Consider the following 25,265-nt stretch of genomic DNA (forward strand, 5'->3'; position numbering starts at 1 on the left):
TAATTATTAACGATAATTAGGGCAAACAAACAATCATTATAGATGATGGAAATGAGAGAAGTGTTTTGAAATATACACAGAATAATTATATCACATACAGGTGCATTTCTACTCTAGTTTACATACAATTTAACTGCCTTTATAAGTTCACCACCCAGATCAGGCCTTAACCAACTGGGGGGGGGGGGGGTGGGGGTCTATTTGATGACCCCCTCCCCCTCAACGATTCACACAATATCTCCATAATGCATAGTGGTCTTGGCACAAGCTTTCATGAATTTTTTTTAACAAGTATCGCACAACTTTCAACAGTGTCAACACCAAATTTATCGTGACTGCACATACAGATTTAAGGCCACGATCCTTTGAAAACTTTTCATCAAGTCAAAAAATGACTAAAAAACATGATTTTGGGTACAAATTCAATGCAATATTTCTATGTTTCAATAAATCAATATAAAAATTCACTTTTAAAATTCAAATGGCTGAAATGACTTAATTTTAGCATAATCATACTTCAATTCAATTATGCTTGCAGAGATCACTGCGCATTGTGGAGTTATCACGTGAATCGTTGAGGGAGGGGGCCAAATTGACCCGCCCCCATTGGAATAGGGTTAAACAGTCTACAAGTTGACATTTACTAAGTCAGGTTTGAACAGTCTACAGTTTGACATTTACTTTGTCAATTAAAAAACAAAAGCAGTTTAAAAAAATGTTGACATCACTCAACATAGGAACTTCTTTAGAGCAAAAGTTCATTGGAAGAAAACAACTTAACAAAATATAAAATTACTTATAATTAAGACCATACTTCATACAACTAAAAACTTTCTGACTTAACCCTAAAAAGACTAGGTTATTTTGGGCCCTGTGAAAACTTTTTTTTTTGGGGGGGGCATCAAGTGCCACCCCTCCCCATGCGCATTGTGGAGTTATCACGCAGATTGTTGAGGGAGGGGGGCCAAATTGACCCCCCGCTGCCCCCAAAGGAAAAGGGTTAAACAGTCTACAAGTTGACATTTACTAAGTCAGGTTTGAACAGTCTACAGTTTGACATTTACTTTGTCAATTAAAAAACAAAAGCAGTTGAAGAAAACAACTTAACAAAATATAATAATTAAGACCTTACTTCATACAACAAACAACTTTCTGACTTAACCCTAAAAAGACTACGTTATTTTTTTTGGGGGGGCATCAAGTGCCCCCCCCCCCCCCCCCCCCCGAGATCTCGGCCCAGGATCACTGTGAAACTTTGCAGGTGCGTAAAGCATTGCGTACACTACAAAACAGTGTCATCACTACTGAAGTTGAAGCGAAACAAAGTATAGTTATTGAATGCGGGCTGCAAACTGGCTTCAGATATCAGATAACGAGTCGACTAAACAGTCTACAGTTTGACATTCACTTTGTCAATTAACCGCCCCCCCCTCCAAAAAAAAAGAGAAAGTTTAACAAAACATTTATCAACACAGGAACTTCTCTTAAGCAAAAGTATCTGGAAAGGCAATAAACTTGCTAGCTCACATGAGGACAGTTAGATGTTGGTATTCATTATTGACTCATAGGCTGTCTCGAAGATTCTGAACTCCCTGATCGCACTGCATTTAATACAGCTCCTTTCATCTCATAAATGTATGTTTGTAGGAACTCCCACGCACCACAACACTGAGGCTGGTATTCTAGATCCAGGACATACACTGCTTTATAGCATGTATCTACGGCTTTCATTAAGCTACTTTGTTCCAATGCCCGCCTTTCCACAATGATGAAAATTTGCACTGGTTTAAGGAGAGACCCAATGACTAGTATGAACGGTTGAGGTCGACTTTCAGGTACAATATCTTCCAGGAACTTGTCTAGTGCAAGGTTTTCCTGAACAGAAGAATGAGAGAAAAAGAGAAAAATATTCATGCAAAAGAGGTTCAGAACTGGATTGGCAGGAAATATAATTTTGATAGATAATTCAAGCCAGGATTACCTTAAGTACAGATCTTCAAATGAAAAAAAATAAAAATCTGAATCAAAATTCATGGAACACACCGTTGACCAAGAGTTACTGACCCTGACCATTGGCTGGTCACATGACATGAGGTGGCTATTTTCCCGAAACAAAACATGTTCAAGTTCAAGCATATTTTATCCATTCTTGATCAGGAACTTGCACTACACGTAGTCCTCTTCGCTGAAAGAAATGACATTTGCTCGATGTGAAGAATGAACTATGTCGATTTATAAATTTATTATTCATGTCTAGAACAAATCAGGAAGTTGGGACTTTTTTGATTGAACACAAGCCATTTTTATGGGTTCGTGATTCATGTTCCTGATTCTGTCTAAGTTTGGGGGGAGGGGGAAAGCTGCACACTGTCTAAGTGTTTTTACCGGGTAATTGCACATAAAGAAATGTTCAATTTACGAGAATCACAAAATCAATTCTTGTGAGAGTGGTTATGAGAATCAAAATTTATTTTCATGGAATTTGCATTAAACAGTGTGGGTAACCAGATCAGAATCATACATACAATACAAATGTCTCTTGCAAAATTAGAGATTTCTCCTAAGCTGCAACAGAATTGAGCCTCTGTTGTATCTAGAATCTCCACTATAAGATACACACTTTATAACATGCTAACTAACAGGACCAAACAGCATTACAATTTAAAAAAAAAGCAAGCTGACCCAACTTACATTTTGGACATCTATGAATCCTAGTTGTGCTTCCCGGGTTGAATATCTGCCCCCTTTCCCCTTTCTTCTACCTGGAAATAGTACTGGTAACAAGCCAAAGGCTAGATTGTTCTTTTGCTCTGAATATAAAGAAATAAAAAAAACAGTAACAAAATCTTGACTTATTTTCCTTTCATTTAATATTTTTCTTTTAAGTAAATTAAATTTCAAAGTAAATTTTCTCTCGCACCCCCTTTGAGAACACCACTGAAACTGGTTAAAAACAGCCGATAACTTAAAAATTTATTTTCCCCATGGTGTTTGCCGATTTGAAGACACCATTGCAAAAAAATTGGCTCAGCGAGACGCGACGGGCCGCGGCGCGGGGACGCGACCCGAGTGTTTAGTAATAGCCCGGGGAGCGATGCGAGTGACGCTGTATAGGCCTACGTCCGCGTCCTATTCACTTTCTTTGATATGTGAAATTTATCTGTTCATCATTGATTATCTAAAGAAAATGAATCTTGTCCTCAGATCTGCAGATTTATCTTTATTGCAATGCCTGGACTCATATAAAACTTTGGTGTTCGGGTGATGCAAATTAAGAGCGACCACTAATTTACAACCGCGCTGCAAATAAAGCAAGCGGGGCGAAGGTTCGCGGTTGGTCATCAACGCGACGCAACGACCGAACACGACAGAACACTACACTGATCTGTGGCTAAAGTCATTAAATTTTAAGTCACCACATTCACGTACATGCATATAATTTACCTCTACAAGAGCTATAACTAGCATCAATCATTTGTTCATGAAATAAAAAAGAAGTTTCTATTCTTACCTTCAAATTTGTCCACATAATCCCCAAGCCCCCATCCTCGCAGCACCGTTTCGACGTACGCCATGTTGCCAGAGTACGGTATTTTGTACTTCAAAATTAAGAACTTCTGAATTTTACACTGCGCGCACGTGTCAATAAAACAAAACACAATTATGTAGAAAAACTAAATACACAATCGCCGTGTATTTCGCATATCAATAAAACAAAACACGATATGTAAAAAATCTAAGTTCACAATCGCCGTGTATTTCGCTCATCAATAAAACAAAACACCATTGTGTAAAAAAAAATAATAAATCACAATCGCCATTTCGCATAACACGGATGTGGAAAAACTTTTCCCAATCATCATGTATTTTGGACTCCATTACTATGTAATATTTACCCAAACGAGGTTAAATACCCTTTTTACAATTCACATATGTATTTTAAATGCTTACAAACTGGCAAAGTAGACATTTTTTACCAGATCTTACATAGATTGTGTATAATTTATTCTTACATGCTATTTTTTTACTTAACATTGGCAATATTTCTGTGAGTGTACATGTATGACGTCATCCACTCACTATTTCTTTTGTATTTTATTGTAGGAAATATTCTAATTTTCTCCTCATTGTCAAGTGATACAACGATTAATGCCGCCCTGAACATGTGGAATTAGCATTGTTTAATACTATATGGTTCAGTCAAGTTGGGCCTTATTGTCAAATCTATGAAAGATTAAATATTGTATAATTCAAACAATAAAAAAACAAAAGAAATAGTGAGTGATGGACATCATCGACTGACTCACCTAGTTGTGCATATCACTGTTTTGTGAAAAATAAGCGAAACTTTAAAATGTCATAACTTTCTTATTTTACATCCAATTTTGATGAAATTTTCAGCACTATGCTAGTTTGATTTTTCTCTATTTATTCAAGTCAGCATTTTCCTGGGGTGGTCTTGACCTTTGATTATTAAAAGTACAATAAAAACCATTTTGATTTTTTAAAATAAATTACATATCGTAAATTTTTGTTACTACACAATTTATGGAGAAGCAGCTCGCATGTAAATTCACAAATAAAAATTCGAATAATTTGATCTTTTAATTTATGAGCTTTTCTTAAACCTTCAATATTTTTCACTGTTCTTACAATAGACATCCCTAAATTGAAAATTAGATTTTTTACTTAGAATCAACAGTGGAAAAAAATAATCAATGGCCACTACATGTACATTTTGAATTGATTGAAATGTTTGTTGATATGCAGCAATGGATCCAGGATCTTTTTGAAAGGGGTACTTTCTTGCCCAAAAATTTAAGATGCAAAGAAAAAAAAACAAGGTCATCCATCCCAAATGAATGTGTATTTGGTTCTATTTATTTTTAATTTAATAAAATAATTCAATTCTATTTCATTTATTCATATATTTATTTATTTATTTTATTTTATTTTTATTTATTTATTTATTTATTTATATATTTTTTGTGGGGGGGGGGGGTGGGGTCAAATTTTCAAGTTTGCACCCTCACCCCACCCCAATCTGCACCTTAGGGCCTTTACCAAAGCTTAAAACATGTTAAATGAGAAACCTATATATATGTGTGTTGTTTGTTCAATCAAAGGAAAACAGAGAAATTAGTTCTATAATTATAATATTTATCAAATTGTAATATGTCATTTTGTCATTTAAGCAGCTGCTCCTCATGTACTGGGTATTTGTGAATTGTCATCTTTTTCTGGTTCATTATAAAATTAAATGATTTTCTTGTAAAGAAGTGCAATTACATGTACATGTACAATGTCTTTGATTTCTAGTTTGATGCACAGGTAGAATAGATTAATTTAGAATCTCAGAAAAAATGCAGTTTATGACATGGTGAATGGAAAAACAGCTCACTTTACATATGTGAGGTCGCAAAAAGTATTCTTTCGAAAAGAATCATAAGACTTATTTTTCAATGGATTTTCCAGTCACATTTTTCAAGAACCACCCTGAAATGAGGATGGATTTCCCCTCAGTTTTAACAGCCTACAGTTGTGAATTCAAACATCATTCCCTTTCATTTGCACACCAACAAATTTTCATGCCTCTTTATGAAAAGAAATTTGTGTTTAATCAATTTTCTGCACAAATAATTGAAAATTTATGAGATATTGCCTATTCATTTACATGCACTGGCATGTTGTAAATCTTATCGCAGGCCTGTCAGATCATTCAGTCAATCAAAAATATCAATTTGTATTAATTTTTCACAAAACAATGAGTTAGAAATTTATGTCAAATAGAATAGTCCCTTACCATAGGCATGGAGAATACAATCTGATGTGAAGATAAAGCCTGGACTGCTGCTCTTTTAGTTTATGTTTCACTTGATAACTTTCCTGTTTATACCCCACCTTCCTTGCCTCTATCTTTCTATTTTCTCAATTTCTCTTACTATGCTCTCTCTCTTTCTTTCTCCCAATATCTTTGCATGCAGACTGCTGCCTGTAAATTTCAGAAGGAGCTTTGCTGGTGTATACAACAGCTGGAGATGGGTTTGGATAATAAGAAAAGCAGCTCACAGAAAGGTAGGCTTTCCTTCCACACTACTGGTGGGTGTTTCATACAACTGTTTGTAAGTTACAAGCAACTTTACAAACAACTGGTAACACTTTCTTGTGGTACATGATACATGTACATCTGATTTTCATCAATTGGTGTTCAATCAGTTCCTATAAAACAGTTACCAGAATTTTATTAAGCCGCTTGTACAGTAAGTTACAAACAAGTCCATGATGAAACACACACATGCAGTTATCCTCTATATAAAAAAGATGAAAGACAAGTATTCAATACTGGCCACTCTGTGGAGCTACTATTCATATTAAAACTATGTGTATTAAAGTCTACCCAAAATAAAAGTTGATTTAAGTGAATAAGACAATGAAACAAGCATAATAAGCAAATCGGATGAATGTAGGTAAGTTTCAAAGTTATAACATTTTTAATGGCATGGTTGTCTTTTTTTATATATTTTTTTTTACATTACATGTTCCTTTGTGAACCAGTTCAATTCAATTCATTTATTTGATTCCAATAAAACATACATATATATCGTGCAATTGCATGAACACTTTAATTAATTAAACTTGTGCAATGAAAGATTAAAATATAATATACAATATTAAAAAAAGAACACATCAGTATTGGAATAGGGTGGTTATAAAAAAACTAATTAATGGAATTGTCTAGACAACCACCCTTAATAAGAATACAATATAGAATTTGAATAAATCCATTCATGAATTAGATTTGATAAGTAAAGATAATTTATGAATAGGCAATGGCAAATAATTGTAAAATGAAAACAAAGCAAAACACAATAAAAAAAATACGAAGTCCACACAAACTATTAAAGCAATTTGTGGTCAGATATTAGAAAGTGTCATGATGTGGTTGAATATATTTCTCTTTCTAGAGTTCTAAGTAAAATACTATTAAGTATTAGAAATAGAACAATTTACATGAACACTCTTGTACCCGTGCTACACACATTATGCATACTTCTCACCAAATGTATTGTAATTTGAGATGTTGTATATTGGGTATAAAGGTAATTCCTTGTAAGCCCTCTTGGTTTAAAAGCAGATGTAAAAATCCATTAAGCATATTGGGTTTGCCAGATATAAGGTTCAATTTAATTACTTCTCCGACTACAATTGATTTTTTGTTTGACTTGAGAATGTACCGTTATGGCACCTTTCATGGAACGCCTAGTCTCTTTTTCAGTCTAACATGTACACGTGTTGGGTAGTGTGTGTTCCATCTACTCTCCAGATCGATATCAATGGTGATCACGTTTCTTGGCAACATGTTAAGTACATGTACATGTATGCTTGTGGTAGTATTAAAACTGGCAATGGTTATAATATAATCCAATATACTTAATATTAGAGGCAGAGCTTTTGGGGGGATTGTAATTTGTCAGCAAAAAGTAAAATCATTACTGTTCAGTTCTGAAAAATTGTTTGGTATGATATTTTGAAATAGTATTTTTCTCACAGGAATTCATCAATTCAATCTTGTTCTTTCTCTGTTAATGCACTACCCTTTCTCTTCAAAGTCTGTTCGGCCAGCAAACATTTACTTGCCAAAACTTTGGACCAGGCAAAGAGGTGGTGCAAGCAGTGGCGAAATGAACCAAATATTTTGAGGTGGCTAGATACTGTATGGTGTTACAAATAAATTCTATTAATAGTTGCGAGTGAAACAAGCAAGCAAGGATTTGAACAATTTTATTACGAAATATAATTTTTTGATAGATTTTGACACAATGTTCAGAAATTAATTTCACCCTCCTCTCTATCCTTTTCTTTTGTTATTTATTGGTCTTGAAATTTTTTCAACCCCCCCCCCACCATCTGTACGCCACTGGGTGCAAGTCTGACCAGGGCTGACCTGACAGGTATAAAGATTTGGCTAGCCCAAATCTTGGCAATGTGAAAGAATCGGATGAAAGGTGTTAGGCTAGCTAGCAAAAATCTTGAGATGTGTATTTTTTTGTATTTTGCATTATGAAATTATAGTTCCTCCATTTAAATAAATATTGGTGCATGCTATAGACCTACATGTACATGTAGGCCTATATTGTATTCATTTACATTGTCTGTATAGACTATCGTGTACAATACATATTGTGTTTTGCAAAAGTCTGTCCATCATCTTGACCCATGCCAAGAATATATAGTCTTATAAGGGAAGATTTTTCTCCAGTGTTTCGATGGGCTTCATTACCTGTACGAGTACATCTTGATGTATTCTTTGGGGAAAAGAATTTCCTTTTTATAGAGGAGATGAGAGCTCATTTACAAGCCATCTCAATGAAGGTAGCTCAGTATGAAATAAGGCCTTGGTTGTAGGGTAGACGTGCCTTTAATATCTGAAATGAATATTTTTCCAGCTTTGTTTCTCGTCTTGGGACAAGCCTTGCATCGGTTTCAATTATGATGAGCAAGGAGATCGCTTTCCAGTATCATGCATAGAGAATGACTGAGATAGCTACAATATGTATTACAGATGTCTATTTCTACTTTGATACTTGGTACACCCTACATTCTTGGTTTGAAATAATCCATATCGGCTGTCCTAAAATAAGGCTATGATTGGGGTTACTTTGAGGAAGTAATTTTGCTCCCCTTCTAAAATCCTTTGGGGATTTTGCTGACATTTCCCTTCCAAAATACCTGTGTAGCGGGTCAAAGCCTGACACATTTTTTTCTCAGTTAGTATCTGGAAAAAAGCATGGATGACCGCCTGGAGTGATAGTTTCTTGATATTTAAGAAGGCATTCAAGGAGAAAACCAATTAATTCAAGTTCTTGATAGACTGGTATATCATTCATAGAGTTTTATGATCATTGCAGCAGGGTAGAGTTATTGTTTTTCTTCTAGTATCTCCTGAGAAGGTTTCAATGATTTACACAATATTTTGCAATATTAATGTGACATCTTAGTGCTTCCTAAAGAACTTTGGCCCTAATTTAGCTTACTATTTATTGTTGGTTGTTCAATATTCAATTTCCCTTTTAACTCTACAGCAAGTTCTTGTAAAATGTTTTCTTACATCTTAATGAAATTATTATTAACTGAAAAAGTAAAACTGATTCAGTATAAAGTGGATTGTACAATATACAGTACATGTATGGTACCGGTACTTGTGCATGGATACATTTACATGTATATTGCATACAGTAGTAGAGAGTGGCCATTAGGATAATTGCTTCATGAATTTTTACACAATGGAAAAAAAATGGTCTTGATACTTAGCAGTCTTACTTAGCATGATACTGCTATTAGTTTGTTTTCGGAATAATTCCCTTTCAAGAATATATAGTTGCAGTATCTTTTCCCGTTGTTTCCTTCAAGATATCGTGCATGCCAACAAGTTGGTGTATCATCTTTCACAAAATAATTTATTTTTCAAAATTATATAAACAGTTTTTCTATTAGGTTACTTCACTATACTCCAACGATGTTGTAGGACAAAGCCTGTTCATCTATCAAAGTAGAGATGTCAATTGCTGCTCTCCTGCAGATTAAATTAACTTGTGTTGGCTGGAGGGGTGGCAGGGGTATCGTGACCGTGCATGTACAGCAAAAAATTCCATGAATGGAACTTTTCTCCTTTTTACCCAAAATGAAGATGTAGTAAACAGGAAACTATTATCAATAGGTATACGAAAATGGAAAATTATTGAATTATTTTTAAAAAGATGTTCGATATAAAAAATACCTTTTTGCAGATCAGAGGTCTATCATGTGTTGTATGTACTTGTAGGCATGTGCATGTCATGTGATGGTTTCCAAACCCATAGTGTACTTGGGAGGTGTCAAATTTGACACTTTTATAGTAAATTATTTCATTCTATAGAGTGAAGAACAAGAATTACAATTCAGACCTTGAATTATAAGTGATCAATAGGATGAGTATGGACTGAAGATCAGAGGTCTATCATGTGTTGTACATCAATACATGTATGTGCATGTCATGTGATGGTCTCCAAACCCAATGGTGTACTTGGGAGGTGTTATTCTGTAAGAAAAGACTCAAATTTGACACTTGATGATGATGATGCACAGCATTTGTAAAGCGCCATTTTGGAGGAGCCAGCCAATCTGGGTCGCCTAGAAGTTTTGGAAGTCGCCTTTTTTATAGTAAATTATACCATTCTAGAGTGGAACTGAAGACCAGATTCAAACCTGTCAGTACGTTTTAGCAGCCACTTCAGTGAATCTACATGTAGTCACATGTTTCATACAAGCACTGCGAAAACCACTTAAACAGGAATTTCATCTTGACAGAAAGCAGAGAAAGTAATCTAAAATACTGCTGGAAAATCCATCAAAGATATTGATTAAGTTATTATAATTTTTTTTATTTGTGATGTCATATTCAAGCAGTCACCCAATATGTTATGTAATATAAAGATGCATTAAGATTTTTAATGGTTCGTGATGACTCATTATTTTATTTCTTTCTGGAGCGGGTGTGAAATAATTTTTTCACTTTTTTCAATTTTCTGAGAAAATGACATTTCATTGATTTATTATCATACAATGTGGGAAAGCTGCTCGCATATGATGTCACAAATTAAAGAAAAATTGAATTCTAATAAAACTTTTAGAAATCTTTTATGGATTTTCCTCATACCTTCACCAGTATTTGTTATTATTTTTTTATTACTTTTTGTCTGGGTGAACTTCCCCTTTAAGGTCTGTGCCTGAAGACTAGAGAGACTTTGCTTGGCTCACGTCATGATCAGTCTGCTGTGCAAACCCTTCACTCGAGTTAAGGGTCTGAATGTGCAGCCTACATGTACTCATGCCTTGTGTACTGAAGGCCCTCTTGCAGAATTGAAACAGCAAGTTTTGTATTTGCTAGTCTTTGCGTGGAAACACACTTGCTGATCAAAGCTTCAATTAGGGTCTGTGCCTGCAGACTACATCATGATCGACCATGGATGGTGTGCACATCCTCTCTATAAGTTTTCAAAATGATTATAAATTTGAATTGTTATTGTTGAAGCAATTTAATTACATTATGACCTTGGCATCTTCATCAGGTGCCTTCGTGTACTGTCAATTGTCATACAGACATTTTCTGGAGTAAACCAGATATTGTGACTTCTTATGGAATGTAGGATTCAACAAATTTTTTTTGTTATACAGAAAACAAAATCACATTGTCAGAGCATAGTAGGTCCATAGTCAGAGAAACAGTTAAATCATTAGAATTTTATGTACCTTGAAAATGACATTATCAATAAATTAATGATAATGCTCTATTATTTACATGTACATGTAGAATGCTAATACTTATTTGTCTCTCTCTTGCATATCATTGTGATGTGCACTGTTTTGTGGAAAGTATGAAATAAAAGTTCATAACTTTCTTTGTATTTGATATCTGATTTTAATGAAATTTTCAGCATTATGCTTGTTTGATATACATGTCTCTATTTATTGAAATCAATGTTTTTGTTGGAATGGACTTTCCCTTTTTATAACTTTCAAGTTTGACATAGCCCATGCTTCATGATAACATCCATATTTTTTCAATTTTCCAACTTGGAACTGTACATCATATCAGAATTACGTAGTCTTCAGCTTTATAAGTATTGGAAAGCTATTAGCTTGATAGATAGTCTTGATGATTTCCCTGTGTGACTGTTCTCATTGTAGCCCCTGAGGCAGAGCGATTACTGAAGATCTTGAAGTCCTCCAAGGCACCCATGGCCAGGAAACGACAGGTGATGAGGGCGTCCTTCGGGAACTACCGAGCCAGGATGCAGCAAGAAGAGAAGAAACACTCAGATGGTACATTTCACACATTTACTCTACATGTCAGCATAGAAAATACACGAGGATGAAGGGCGGTTTCGTCTTCATGACAGCCCAAACCGCCCCTAAACCCCCCCCTCCAATTATGCTTTGGGGTGACCATTCTTTCTAGAGTAGCCCCAAGATCTGTTACAAACAATATTCTAGAATATTTAGAAAATCAATATTCTAACTATGGCAAAATAATGGTATTTTTGCTTTTACTGCATAATTGTTTCCCCTTAAAAGTAACTCTTAAAATGAAAGAAATAGCCCCAAAATACTGCAATCGCCCCTATGTGGCAAAAAGAGATAGCCCCTAAAAAGTTAAAATCATTTCCGACCCTGCTCTCAACTATACATGTATAGAGCTGTTTCTGAATTTCAACTTGAAGAATTAAGTTTCTTTAATACACCAAGGGGATTGACAATCAGTTTCTAGGGGTTGTGTAGTAAACATGTTTACCTGGTGACACAACATTTGCTCCTGCGATAATTTCTCCTGGTTTTATTTTGTCTATGTATAGCTAGGGTTAGGGTTGCAACAGCATTGTATGTTAAGTTTAGTGTTGGGTCTTGGGTATGGTGTAGTGTTAAATCAAGGATTGTGATTCGAACAGGGGAAGCAATTGTTGCCGCAGCAAATGTCATGTAAGACGCAAGACTGTATAAGAGTTGAATTTGCATATCTTGTTTAAGTAGTAGTAAAAAACCAATATCTTGGCAATATTCCTTGAACATTTCACAAGCCACCCCCCCCCCCGAAAAAAAGGAAAAGGAGAAAACTAAAGCTCTCAGAGAAGTGATAATGCACATGTACTTGGTAGTGATTATACCGATGTGACTGATATCAAAGCACTTGAGTCTTCTAATCCTGGTGCACAAGCTAACATGTATGATAATAATAGTAATAGTAGAAAACTAGAATAAATTGTTTTCTTTTCCTACCCTGTCTCTACATCAAGAGTCAGTCCAGTGGAGAGTCAAATTGTAAAGAAATCACTGATTTCTAGGAATATTAATATATCAAAGGAATAATACTGATTAATCTTATAGGCTATTAGATAATGATTGTTCAGGAGCTTGCCCATGTTGAGTTTTACCTTAGTTTATCCATCACTTTCTTTTAATGATTTCCAGATATGGCAAAGAGCAAGAGCCTGATGCCTGTAGAATGTGAGAAGCTGAGCTCTGCAACATTCTTCAGGAGAGCCACGTCCTCCGCATCACCTGCGCATGGAGGTACAAGATATCGCAATACCCAACCTGCCATCCCTGAGATGTTGAATGAAGAAAGCGAGTCGGAAACAAAGGAACTAGGAGCTGATAAACTAAACAGTGATATTCCGGTTGTTGAGGAGGAGGAAGAGGAGGATGTATTGATGAAGAGTTTGGAACTGGAAACTATGGATATGCATCTATGCAAAGCAGATGATTGCCATGTTTCCAAAGATGTCCAGGACACATCCCAGAGTGCAGGTTTCCATGAACAACCACCGCTGGACAACAAAATGACACTGAACTCCTTGAAAAGGTTAAAGATGGAGAAGGACATGGAGGATGAGGAGAATGAGAAAGAGAATATACCGAGTAGGACTCCGACAGATACTGATGATACCAATTATAGTCAGGTATCTTCCACTTTCTCCTCTTGCACATCGCTCTTCTCGTTTAACTTTGAGATCAAGGAAGAAAACTTGGATCAAGGAAGCCGTCCCTTCCAGACCCATCCTTCAAAGTCAGATGGGCCGGAGTCTCACCTCATGATGAGAGGTTTGGACAATCGCGCCAGTGACAGCACCAGCAGCAGTGGAGGCACCCCCACCAAGAGGGCCAGTAGGAAACGGAATAGGGGGAAGCGGAAGCAACAACAGCAGAAGCAGAATGAAGATATCCAACAGAGTGACTCAAGGACATCTTCAAAGGAGGCTCTCCTGACAGAGAGTCCTAAGATTGAACTAGCAGCCAAGGAGGGGTTTAAATTTGACTTTCCAGAACCAGTGGACACTTGACTGAAACTTTGTCATAAGGTTATTCAGAGAACCAAGTTCTACAGACATCATAGAAAGTCCATACATCTAATCAGGGTATTGTCAATTAGATATTGAATAAGAGTTCCTGAGCAAGTTGAAATGAAACTATGATGAACTCTAGGAAAAAACATCATATGCTTTTGCTTACCTATGAAAACTTATGTAAATTCAATTTTGATTCTTTGTCAATAATGAGCAAAACAGAATTATAATGTGGTGCGCATACTCCCCCCCCCTTTACCCCCCCCCCCCCTAAAAAAAACACAAAAAAAAACAGATGAATGTTCATGATATATAAATATATATTTATTTTTTTGTAGAGCATACATGCATGTCCTTTTCTGGATTCTTGGCATTGTATATTAAATAATTTAAACAGAATATACAAGTATATTGTGCTGTACATGTATATAGAATTCACCCACAAATGCCACCTGTCTACCATATTTATAATCCTTATAAACAATGAAGAAGAAGGAGAAAAGCAACTGTGGTAATTACATTCAGTTATCTCCCTCTTCAAAAGCTACTTGAGATCTGTATGATTATATAATAAAAACAAGAAAATATATATAAACTGACAAGTGATGATGAAATCCCTTAAATTCTTTCCCAGCAATGAAAATAGGCTCTCAGTTTCCCCGTCATTTCCCTAGGGGGCACTTATGATATCGAGTGAATTCTAATGATGGCTTTATGTTAATGTCAGTATAGTCTGGATCTTGATAAATTTGAATTGCTAATTACATGATAGCTACACAACAGACTCTCTTTTATGTCTGATTTGTGTGTGGAGATCTTGCCTAGTGGTTGAATTGTGGTTGTGGTATTATGGAAAAAAGACACATCCTACATGCCATTCTATATTCTATAGCAGCAGACTTTGCAATTACCATTCTCATGAAGCCAATCATAATAGTAGCTTCACATTACTTATAATAAAATCTATAGTTCATATCAAGTTATTATTTTTATGATAATTTTATTCATAATAATGATCAATTATAGAAAGAAGAAATACAAGCATTCGGATAAGAAGAGTTACATGGATGCTGGGAATGGAAAAAGTTTAACTGAATAACTATGTGTATGATTCAAATGTCTTATTTTTCCAAACCATGTAACATGATATACGGGGTGGGCTGACCATGCAAAAATCACAATCTGATGGTCATTTTTACTTTTTTGCACATTGTATTGGAGAAAAGTGGGGAGGCCGAAGCCCACCGAGCCCCAACATTCCCCCGGTTCTGTGACCCCCGCTCTTGACCTTGATAATGCAATCGGCCTTTCCTGTGATGCATTTTCATTTCATATCACTCGCTCTCTTCTCTGTGGATGCCCTTGGCTGTAGTTGAAAGCGTTACACCTGATCGCCTCAGTGCTTGCAACCTTTTCTTGTACCCTCCAAAACAATCATGAATTTTTCATTGAAACTATATCATGACGCTGGTCTAGTTATGACAATTATGACGTACTAAAGAAGTGCTTGATAGTCATCCATCACTTCTCTTTAATCAATTCTGAATTCCCAGAGCATCCATTTGATTGTAATTGCGCAAGGCCCCAAAGTATGAGTTCAGGGTCCTGTTTCATAAGACTTGTTTTAGTAACAAATCCTTCAATTCTATAACAAATTTACCATCAGCCGATCAGATACAGAGATTTCAGTAGCTCTTAACTGTTATTGCAAATTTGTTATTATAACAAGTTTTATGAAACATGCCCCAGATTCTAATACAGGATGTATCTTGAAAAAAGGAGAAAATATAAGTTAAAATAAAAATCATACAAGCTAGAAAGGAAAACGTGGGAGTCTCTCAACCGACTTCACACAGCAATGGGTAGATGCAACTAAAAAAATAAAAAAGTGGTGATACGTGGATGATAATAGCATAAATTATGATTGCGGCGTTCCACAAACCATGTCACACACCTGGGAGGTGTTTCACAATGATTTTTACAAAATATTACTTAAAAATCACGGGTACGTGATATGCAACGTGCAACCTTTAATATTGATCAATACGCGGCCGTAGTGCGCGTCCTCTTGGCATGATCTGACCAATGCAGTCATGCCTTTTATACCGTGCGCAAAATGGGCATTTAAGTGCGACTCTAAGTCATATTTAAATCTTTGTGAAACACCCCACTGGGCTGGTATTGAATTCAACACTTGAGCCAGAATTTCAGATATATAACTTGGTATTTTGCTTAGGTAATTATACTCATCCATCTTTGGTATTCAGTAGTATATTTTGGCTTTAGTATTTTGCTTACCGAAGTCTGGCTTGTGTGCAGTTTACAAACATGCATACGTGCAGTACTACATGCACACCTACATACTTGTACTGCACACATATGGATACATACATAGTGCATTATATGGCTTAAACTTTATGATGTTACAATGCAGTGTAATGAGATTTGCTACATCAGTTGCACAATGGCAACAGAATTACTGCAATTGATTGCAAAAATTTTCTTGCAACACCCCACTCTGATGTCCAAACTTTGAGGAATATATAACATGAATATGATGTATGATACAAATATGTAAATCAACAGACAAACAGTAAATTGCATAATTGAATTTGTAATGCAATAATTGTACATGAATTCTATTGTATGATAATGTATGATAACTAGCAAGTTTAGAACAGATAGATCTACCGTCTTCGTTCATCTTATTTTATTTCTATCATTAGAGGAAACATTTATCAGCACATTATTTCAAGTTCTAAACAGTTTATAAAGTTTTGTTTTGTTGTTTTATTCAAAACCAAATGAACTTTCAATCTAAAAGATGTTTCTTGAAATGGTATTGAATGTGCTAGTTCTCTGCATTTTGTCCTGTGCATAATATGTTAATAATTATATGTTTTTTTCTTCTTCAAATGATGGTAGTTCTACAACCAATTACTTCTGAGTTTTAAAGTTCTGTCCTCTGAATAATTGCTTGAATGGTTGAAAAGTGTATGCCTAGAAACGATATTAACAATGACAAAATATCCTCCCCTCATGATGTTCAAGATATGCACAAAAAGAAAGTTAAGTGATTCCAGAAATTGAGCTTTATTATGGAAGATCAATTATGAAGTTATGTAAACAGCGAAAGACTGAAATTGCAGGGATCATTGGTCAAATATGTGAAGAGTTATGTGGTCAAATGAGTGGCATCGCTGTTTTTGCTTCTTTGCAGTACTTAAAAAAATTGAAATGGGTGAAGAAAAAAAAAAGAAGAACATCCATGTTTTCTGTTTAAGTCTTGTGTTATCAAAAAAGCATGATGGTACATGGCCGGGCCTTTTTTAAATCTGTTTGATCCTCTCTGCACAATATTACTATTTCTCTCTTCATGTACATTTCTTTTATCATTTTCCATTCATGCATTTGAAAAGAGATGTTAATTTGAAATCAAAGAATCCTTTTCACATATGGCTTGGAATTAATTGCATCAAGAGATGTGTGAGTGAGCTTTAATATTGATTGAGTGTATTGCTATTACATTCTTGAGGTTTTGGCAAATCAATATAAAGCTTTATAGTTCCTCTCCATACGAGAGGCTCTTTTATCTTTTCAATTCATCTTGGTGTGTGTTCAAACAATTCCGGCTCAAATAACAACATGATTGAAATATAATTCAAAATTCTAACACAAAACATGTTTACTGCGAGAGAAGGTTACAATAAATTTCACTGCCTACTGTACGTAAAATTTGATTTTTGGGTGGCAAACAATGCTTTATAAACCTAAAGTAGGCAATTATTTCATGGAATCATAAAAAGTGGTCATTAGATTCACACAATTTTCAGAGACTATTCTGCTGAAATGTGTTTAAACACATCCATCCTATTCAGTGTTTCATGTTTGCCTTCTGGAAGATGTTTAGTTCTATAACAGGTTGAAATTAAAGTCCTTGAACATTTTAAAGCCATGATTCTATCATGAATTGCATTCTAAAAATATATCTTTTCAGTTTTTAATGCTTGCATTCTGGAAGACAACTATTTTAAAACCTGCAAACATAGCTCAAAGTCTATGATTTAGCTCAACATCTTTGGAACTATGACTCTAGAGTGACTTGTATTCCCAAACTTCATCTTTGTAGCATTTATCACTTAAATTATTTTATCCAACTAAACAAAAACAGATCGGAGATAGAACATTCACCGTTGCATCCTCAATGGAATGGAACAAACTCCCTCTCACATTTAGACAATCCCCAACAATTGAGTATTGAGTCATTTAAGAAGTCCCTTAAAACTTCTTTGTTCCAGGAAACTGCCTTCATTTAATATGTCATTCTGATTTTTCTTTGGTATAAATTAGTTAAATTGAAATTGTGAGCGCTTTGGGCCATGTGGGAAAAGCGTGTTATAAATATTGAGTATTATTATTTTTGCATTCTGAAAGACGTTATTTAGTCCTCCATACAAGAAAGGCTGCTTTTAAAATGTCAATGATTTTGAGTTCATCCATGCCAGGTGTTCTTGATGGCTAAAATCAATAATCTCATCTTCTATATAATCATTACACAAATATAGGAAAGTTGTTCCATCCAGCTGATAGCTTATATTTTCGTGAAAGTTACATGTATATTTGCTTGCGATTTGTATATTTAATCGAGACATATGTTATATTTGCTATTTAAAAATAATTTTCACACCTTTTTGGATTGGCTGGAATAGTGACTTTTTCTCATGAATTTTAACAGATAATGTTGACATCTCACCTTTACCGTTGTTAGATACATTATTTTTGTAAATATGCCATAAGGAACTTTTGAAGTGTCACTAGAGATAGAGGATAACTATTGTAAGACTACATGTTTTAGATATGGATCTACATGTAAGTGCAATGATTTTAACATTATGAAGTCATGAATCAAAATAGATAGGAATCAGAATGCAGAAGGTTCATTGGTCCAAATATTTAGAAGAGTCTCCCTAATAGCACCAGTTTGATGTGATACAATTTATTCAAGAACAACATAAGAACTTAATAGTTTCTCTCTAATATCCTCTAAATATTTTAAGAACTAGAGAGCAGTGTTAGGTGATTTTTTTTATTTATTTTTTATTTTCGAATGTTAGTATATAGTATGGATAGGCACTACTTAAATGCAAAATGTATACTGTATTTATATCATGATTGTACCAGAAGAATTTAACGTTGCATGATTCATACAACCTGTTTAGAAGTATACATGTAGATCTACTTCATACTGAACAATTTGCCAAAGAAAAATCACTTTTTGAATTTGAATATTGCATTATCAGCTGAATAATTCTTAATTTATTTTTCAGATGATCTACCATTCATGGAAAAAAATATGTAACCTCAAAGTTTTCATTAATTTTAACTTGAATGAAGAGAGTTCTATGATATCTCACAAGATTGATTTTGCCATTGAGTTTCTATAAATTCTTGTCTATATGAGATTTTACCCCAATGTATGTGTGCTTTTTAACATAATGTTGATGCATAACTTATGTTTAATGATACCTACACGTACAATTATTAGAGTTTCCTGCAACAATGATCAGTCTACTTATTGTGCGGTGTTGGGGTGAGGTATTAGAGGTTTGAATGAGAAGGAGCTGATAAACAAATATAGTTCCAGAGAATGGTGCAAGATATTAATGTTTAAATAATTTCTATTCAATGAAATAGTCATTACTTTTGTTATTACATGCATACTGTTGAGTTAAAGTTGAATTTGAATGATAATGTGTGACTTGAATGTAACTGGAAGCTCCTGGTTATATAGCAACAGTGATCCAAATTTCTATGAGTGTAGGATTTCAGTTTAGCAATTAGCATTTCTTGGACTCCGTGAATTCAAATGTATCACCCCCATATTTTGGTCATTGTAATGAACATGATGTTGTCAAATATTTACAGAGGTTGCAATATGGAGTGGTGTGCACACAGTCATTGCACTTGAGGGCTGCTTTCAAATACTTCAGATGTGATGGAGAGGGAAGGAATTATTACCCTGTTCATATAAATGTCCGCATGTCTGGTTTTAAATGTGGATTAACCATTGTTTAAACAGTGTCCTTTCATATTTATTCCCCATGTTTTATTGCATTTTATTGCACTATTACTGCTACAAAATATTAGAGATGCATGTATGAAATTTATGATTGTGGCTCAAGTTGTGCAAATACTTTCCAAATTCTGATAAGGTCTACATGGGAACTTAATGCCCTACTCAGAGAGCTGGGCAGGTATTCTAAATGATAATTAGTTCATGGTGAAATTTACAATGAGATTTGATTATTATGCTTCTTTCATATTCCATTCATTTTTTTTCAATTTACACTTTCCATTCTTTATGCATTCATTCTGCTATAACTGCTTATCTTCATGAGTTCCGTATTTCACATCATTCAGCATCTGTTAGTAACAGAAGAGAGGTAATGCATAATAAGGTGTAATTTGCTGGATTTTGCACAGCTTTTTACAGAGGGTTTTCTTTTCTTTAAATCAACAGCTGCTATTTATTTCATGAAAGAGTAAAGATCAATAATTCTGAAAGCACAGATTGCAAAGAAAAAACACAAATGCACATAATCCCCCACATTATTCAAATCTCACTAAATACCTGTTCGATGCTTCTAAACTTGAATTATTATTTTTGTTTTTGCAAATGATTGTGAAGATTTTGCATTTAAGTAAGAATTTTCAAGCATATGATTGAATACATACAGTACAGTGAAGTATAAAACAAATGATGTATAATTAAAAGTTGTGTGACACTTATATCAATTTAGCATTTGCATTTCTTTGTATGCCATTCTAAATTGACTAGCAATTGTCGAACATGCATATATTGACACAAAGTAAAATTATGGTTACAGGATTACTCGTCTATATGCTGCTGTTAGTTGCAAATTTGGAAGTGACTGCCAATATACATTTTGCAATGGACAATGGTGATTGGTTTGCTATAGTTGTGTTCTAGTGGTTTTGATTCTCATCTTTGAATCAGAGGATTGTTGGTTCCAGTCCCAGCCATGGCATGTTTTCCTTGCCACATTGTGCTGCACTCAACACAGGTGAGGTGAATGCACTGAGAAAACAGCTCGAGCTTAAGTCGGGGTACTAATGTGCCCCCCTTCCAAGATAGATTATTTTCCAAATAGATGGAGCAAACAATTATTATTACTATTATTACTTTGATCCTATTAACATTGATCTGTCAGTTTCGGTTTTGCAAGAGACACTTTACCCTAATTTTTTTCCCTGGTGTTGATATGTCAGAAATGATCCCACAAACTTGCATCTCTTGTTTGATGACTGTACATGTCCTTGAGTTTTATTCCATTGTGTTATAGAATGGATTGATAATAAAAGCATCATCATCCACATTTCTTTCGTGATTTGGTTTTATGTCATTTGCTTTTGGATTTGTTGTAAACTCTTAAAGGGAGATAGAGAGGGGCTGGGTTACATGGTTAAGAAAGAGCAGGAGAGTTGAGGTGAGGTAATAAGGTTTGGAAGAGAGATGAGGTAACATTATAAGGAACTTGTGATCATTTGAGACCCCACAACAATATTAATTATGAATGCAGTGCAATCGGAAAAGTACACCTGATTGCTGTTGTGCTCCTTGCCACAAAGAGCATAAATTGATGTACTGTAGTTAAAATTGATCAATCAATTATTTCAAAAGAATTTTGAATGAGTTAGTGCCACGATTACCGGCAATTTTCTCTCTTTTCCTCGCTTTTTCTGTCTTCAAAGAGCGCATAGTGACGCATTTGGCAGTGATATATGCTATCATAAGCATGTTGGTATTATTATTATTATATTATTATCATTACTATTATTATTGAGATGGCAATATAAATTTGCGATTGCATGTATTTTTTTCTTGCAACACTCCATAGAATGAGCAAGAACTGCAAGAGAGTAATATAACAATGTGCTAACAATACTGTCATATTATTAAGGATGTTAATGAGCAAGAAATACGAATAAAGAAACGAAGTTCCAGTGGAAGTACTAGGATGAGTAGTTGTATCAAAGGATTGTGCAGTGAATAGGAGCAATAATGTTATATACATGTAATCTCGAATTAAATATGAAATATGGATGAGAGAGAGGGAGGGGGGGGGGGTGGTTAGAGACACAGGAAGAAGAAAGTAGCAGAGTGAGACCGATACAGAGAGAGAGAGAGATATGGAAACAGAGAGGGTAGTGTTAAAAAGGACGAATGAAAGAGTGCAAGAGAGATAAGTAAAGGGGGGGGGGGGTAAAGGCTGAAAGAGTGCCAAAAAAAATCATCTGATACGAATCATGCAAGATAAAGATATTTTAATAATGATAATAACAACAGGCATTTATATAGCGCCATTTATCTAGAAATATTCTATTCCGAGGCGCGATGTTATTATTATTATTACCCCGGCTTTGGCTCGACCTGCCTTTCAGCGCTCACGTATTCAAGGAATTAATCCTGCCGGGTACCCATTCACCTCACCTGGGTTGAGTGCAGCACAATGTGGATAAATTTCTTGCTGAAGGAAATTACGTCATGGCTGGGATTCGAACCCACGACCCTCTGTTTCAGAGTCAGAAGACTAATCCACTGGGCCACAACGCTCCAAGAAAATTTAATTTTTCTTATTTTTTTTTTAATCGTCTCTGAGTGATAGGGGCCATGGAGCGATATCTTGAAGATTTGTAAAATATCAAACGTCTGCCGTAGATGGTGATATACAGAAAATGACAACCATTCCAGTTCTACTTGAACTTAAATGTTCAAACTATGTTCAAAATAGTGGCCCGGGGGTACAAGCATTGATGTACAATGTAGGCCTACGTTCCGTTGTACGTGGATTTTCCGAGCTCTGTGGGGGAGATAGTGTACAGGTAATTGTTTTATCCCCCCCCCCCCCCACCACCACCACATCGACGTACTGGTCAATGAGTTATTAAATATTTATTGGGAGTTGCTATAACATAATAAAGGTTTTCCAGGTCAAATGTCCGCCGTGTCAGATCAAGCGTCCGATTAGGTAATTCAAATGTCAATAGGGAATTCAAATGTCCTATTAGCCAGAATTTTATCCCAGTAGATGAATAAAATGTCCTTAGAGAAGTCAAATGTCCGCACAAAAGAATTTATTTTCAATAGGTAAATCAAATGTCCATCTTGCAAATCAAATGTCCTAATAGGTAAATAAGATGTCCATAGGGAATTCAAATATCCGTTCAATAGCAATTGTTACATAATCATGCATAAATTAAGGCATCAAGTCGTACATAGGTAAATCAAATGTCGTTTAGGTAATTCAAATGTCCATTTGCTAATGATGCTGAAAAGAGAATGAATTTTTCTTATGATGTATGACAAATGTACACATTAAGTATCGAAATTCTGTTCAGTACTAACGATTATTCAAACAACAGGGTAAAAACCAATTACAATTTGGTTAACTGAAATAAAAAGGGGAAAATACTTGAACACCACTAGCGTACCCGTACTGACGAGCCACAACCCATGCAAAGGACGTATCCCTGCCCCCCCCCCCCCCTGAGGACCTTGAAGACCCTTTTTTTTTTTTTTTTTTTTTTTTTTTTGCTTGTCATATTTTTTTCTGGTACGAAATCCTTCATTTGTGATTGAAGGCTTTTTTTTTTTTTTTTTTTTTTTTTTTTGCTTGTTTTGGCGGACGGTTTTGCCCCCCCCCCCTGTGAAAAATCCCAGGTACGCCACTGTTGAACACTTATTGAAAGCTTAACAGAAACAAACATGTTTCATACCAAGAGTGTAACATAAATAACATTTATTTAAAGGAAAATTCGTTGAAATTGATTGTTATGTCTAAATACCTGTTCTCATCGAACACTCCGGACCTTTCGTTTGAGGACGCGCACGCTTATTTACGTACGACGTTAGTTGATTTTGGAAGAGACTTTTTGGGCCCGTCATCATGGTCGTCCTGCAATGCAAATTGTGTGACATGAGATTTTTTTTTCGTTTCGCATCTGCGACGGAAACATTCAATATGCGTTTCGTGTGCAAAATTTTGGTTGCTACTATGGTAACAGCGATATATCTCATTGAGGACGACTTTCCAAAGCCACATTTGACTCCTCCTAGAGCTCGAGAGGCCGCCCGGGCAGGCGCGTAGCCAGGGGGGGGGGCGGTGGGGGCGGTCGCCCCCCCCAAAACGTCCCCAAAAAGAAAAAAAAGAAGGGAAAAAAGAGAGGAGAAAAGGAAAAGGGAAGGGAGGAAAGGGAAGAAAGGTAGCTTTGTGTTTTTTTTTTTCTTTTTATTCTTTTTTTTTCTCAAAAGAGAAACTCCTTCACTCTTGCTCTAAATTTATGATTATGAATTTTGCTTCCGCGCTGCGCGCGGTCAAATGAAAATATTGAAGATCTCCATTGCTTCCCCCACCCTTTCTCTAACCCTGTTTTTCTACCTCAGCTATATGTGTTTATTGCCAGTTAAAGTTCAAATGTATACATTAGGGCATGGAATTAGAGTAAGGTTAGGCCGAAGTATATGAAGTTATCTTTTTTTTTAATTGATCGCGCAACTTCTGGTCGGGTCGGCTCCGGGCGGGTAAAATCTTTATATCAATTTCTGCCGTCACCTCCATAAAGTCAACTTCTCCCGCTTTTCAGCTCATTACTAAACAACCATAATTTTTGGGGCAAACAGGTTCCTAATCCAAAAAGAGGAAGGTATAAAATTCGTATCGTATAAGGGTATTAAATAAAAAAGTACAATATTTTTTATCAAATTCTATTCAACTTCATGTCATTTCCCTGTACATTCATCTCCTGTCCTGTTTTTCGCCCTCAGTTTGAAGTTTTGAATGACTCTTAAGTTTCTTTATAATTCAAAATGAAGCGCTTCAGGATAAGTCAAAGAAATTAGGCATCCTTTTTATATGATTTCAATAAATCACAGAAGTTTCAACTTTTTGCGCACTATTTTCCTTTTAATGAAGTTCAATAATCTTAGAAAATTAATTGAATTAGAGCCGATGGGGTATTGGAGATATCTGCATTATTTTGATGAAACATCCGCCCTTTGAAATTTCAGAGTTTCGTTGCTCTGCGCGGGGAGGAATATCTTCCTCCTGGCATATACACTTCTTCTCCTCTGTTTTGCGAGTTAAAGATATGCACTGTCGCTAAATTGTTTGTAATCAAATCTGATCTTTCCAAGGGAAGTATTCAATATATGTTTGAGAATATCCTTTTCTCGGGACCCTTTTCATGGCAAAAAATAGTGATAAAACGCTTTAGCTTCCGCACTTCGCGCGGGGTTATTATCATTTTAATTTCCTCCATTGTATTCCTTTTTTGTGCGTTCACAATCTTTTTTGAAAACAAGGT

The 25,265-nt window shown here is 35.3% G+C and overlaps 2 protein-coding genes across 2 annotated transcripts; one reads left to right on the top strand and one right to left on the bottom strand.

Annotated features, from left to right (window-relative positions):
• Positions 1–1,554: 1,554 nt before the first annotated feature.
• Positions 1,555–3,759, bottom strand: LOC135155828 (uncharacterized). The gene is made up of 3 exons (XM_064106101.1): positions 3,512–3,759; positions 2,692–2,810; positions 1,555–1,875 (listed from the first exon to the last, which is right to left on the bottom strand). Exons 1-3 carry the CDS (start codon positions 3,573–3,575, stop codon positions 1,555–1,557), a joined length of 504 nt encoding a protein of 167 aa, XP_063962171.1. The 5' UTR covers positions 3,576–3,759.
• A 2,229-nt stretch (positions 3,760–5,988) lies between these two features.
• Positions 5,989–21,277, top strand: LOC129269572 (uncharacterized). The gene is made up of 3 exons (XM_064105996.1): positions 5,989–6,075; positions 11,728–11,862; positions 13,006–21,277. Exons 1-3 carry the CDS (start codon positions 6,039–6,041, stop codon positions 13,875–13,877), a joined length of 1,044 nt encoding a protein of 347 aa, XP_063962066.1. The 5' UTR covers positions 5,989–6,038; the 3' UTR covers positions 13,878–21,277.
• Positions 21,278–25,265: the final 3,988 nt, after the last annotated feature.

This window comes from Lytechinus pictus, chromosome 10 (genome assembly GCF_037042905.1).
Source record: "Lytechinus pictus isolate F3 Inbred chromosome 10, Lp3.0, whole genome shotgun sequence".
In the NCBI taxonomy this organism is placed as follows: domain Eukaryota; kingdom Metazoa; phylum Echinodermata; class Echinoidea; order Temnopleuroida; family Toxopneustidae; genus Lytechinus; species Lytechinus pictus.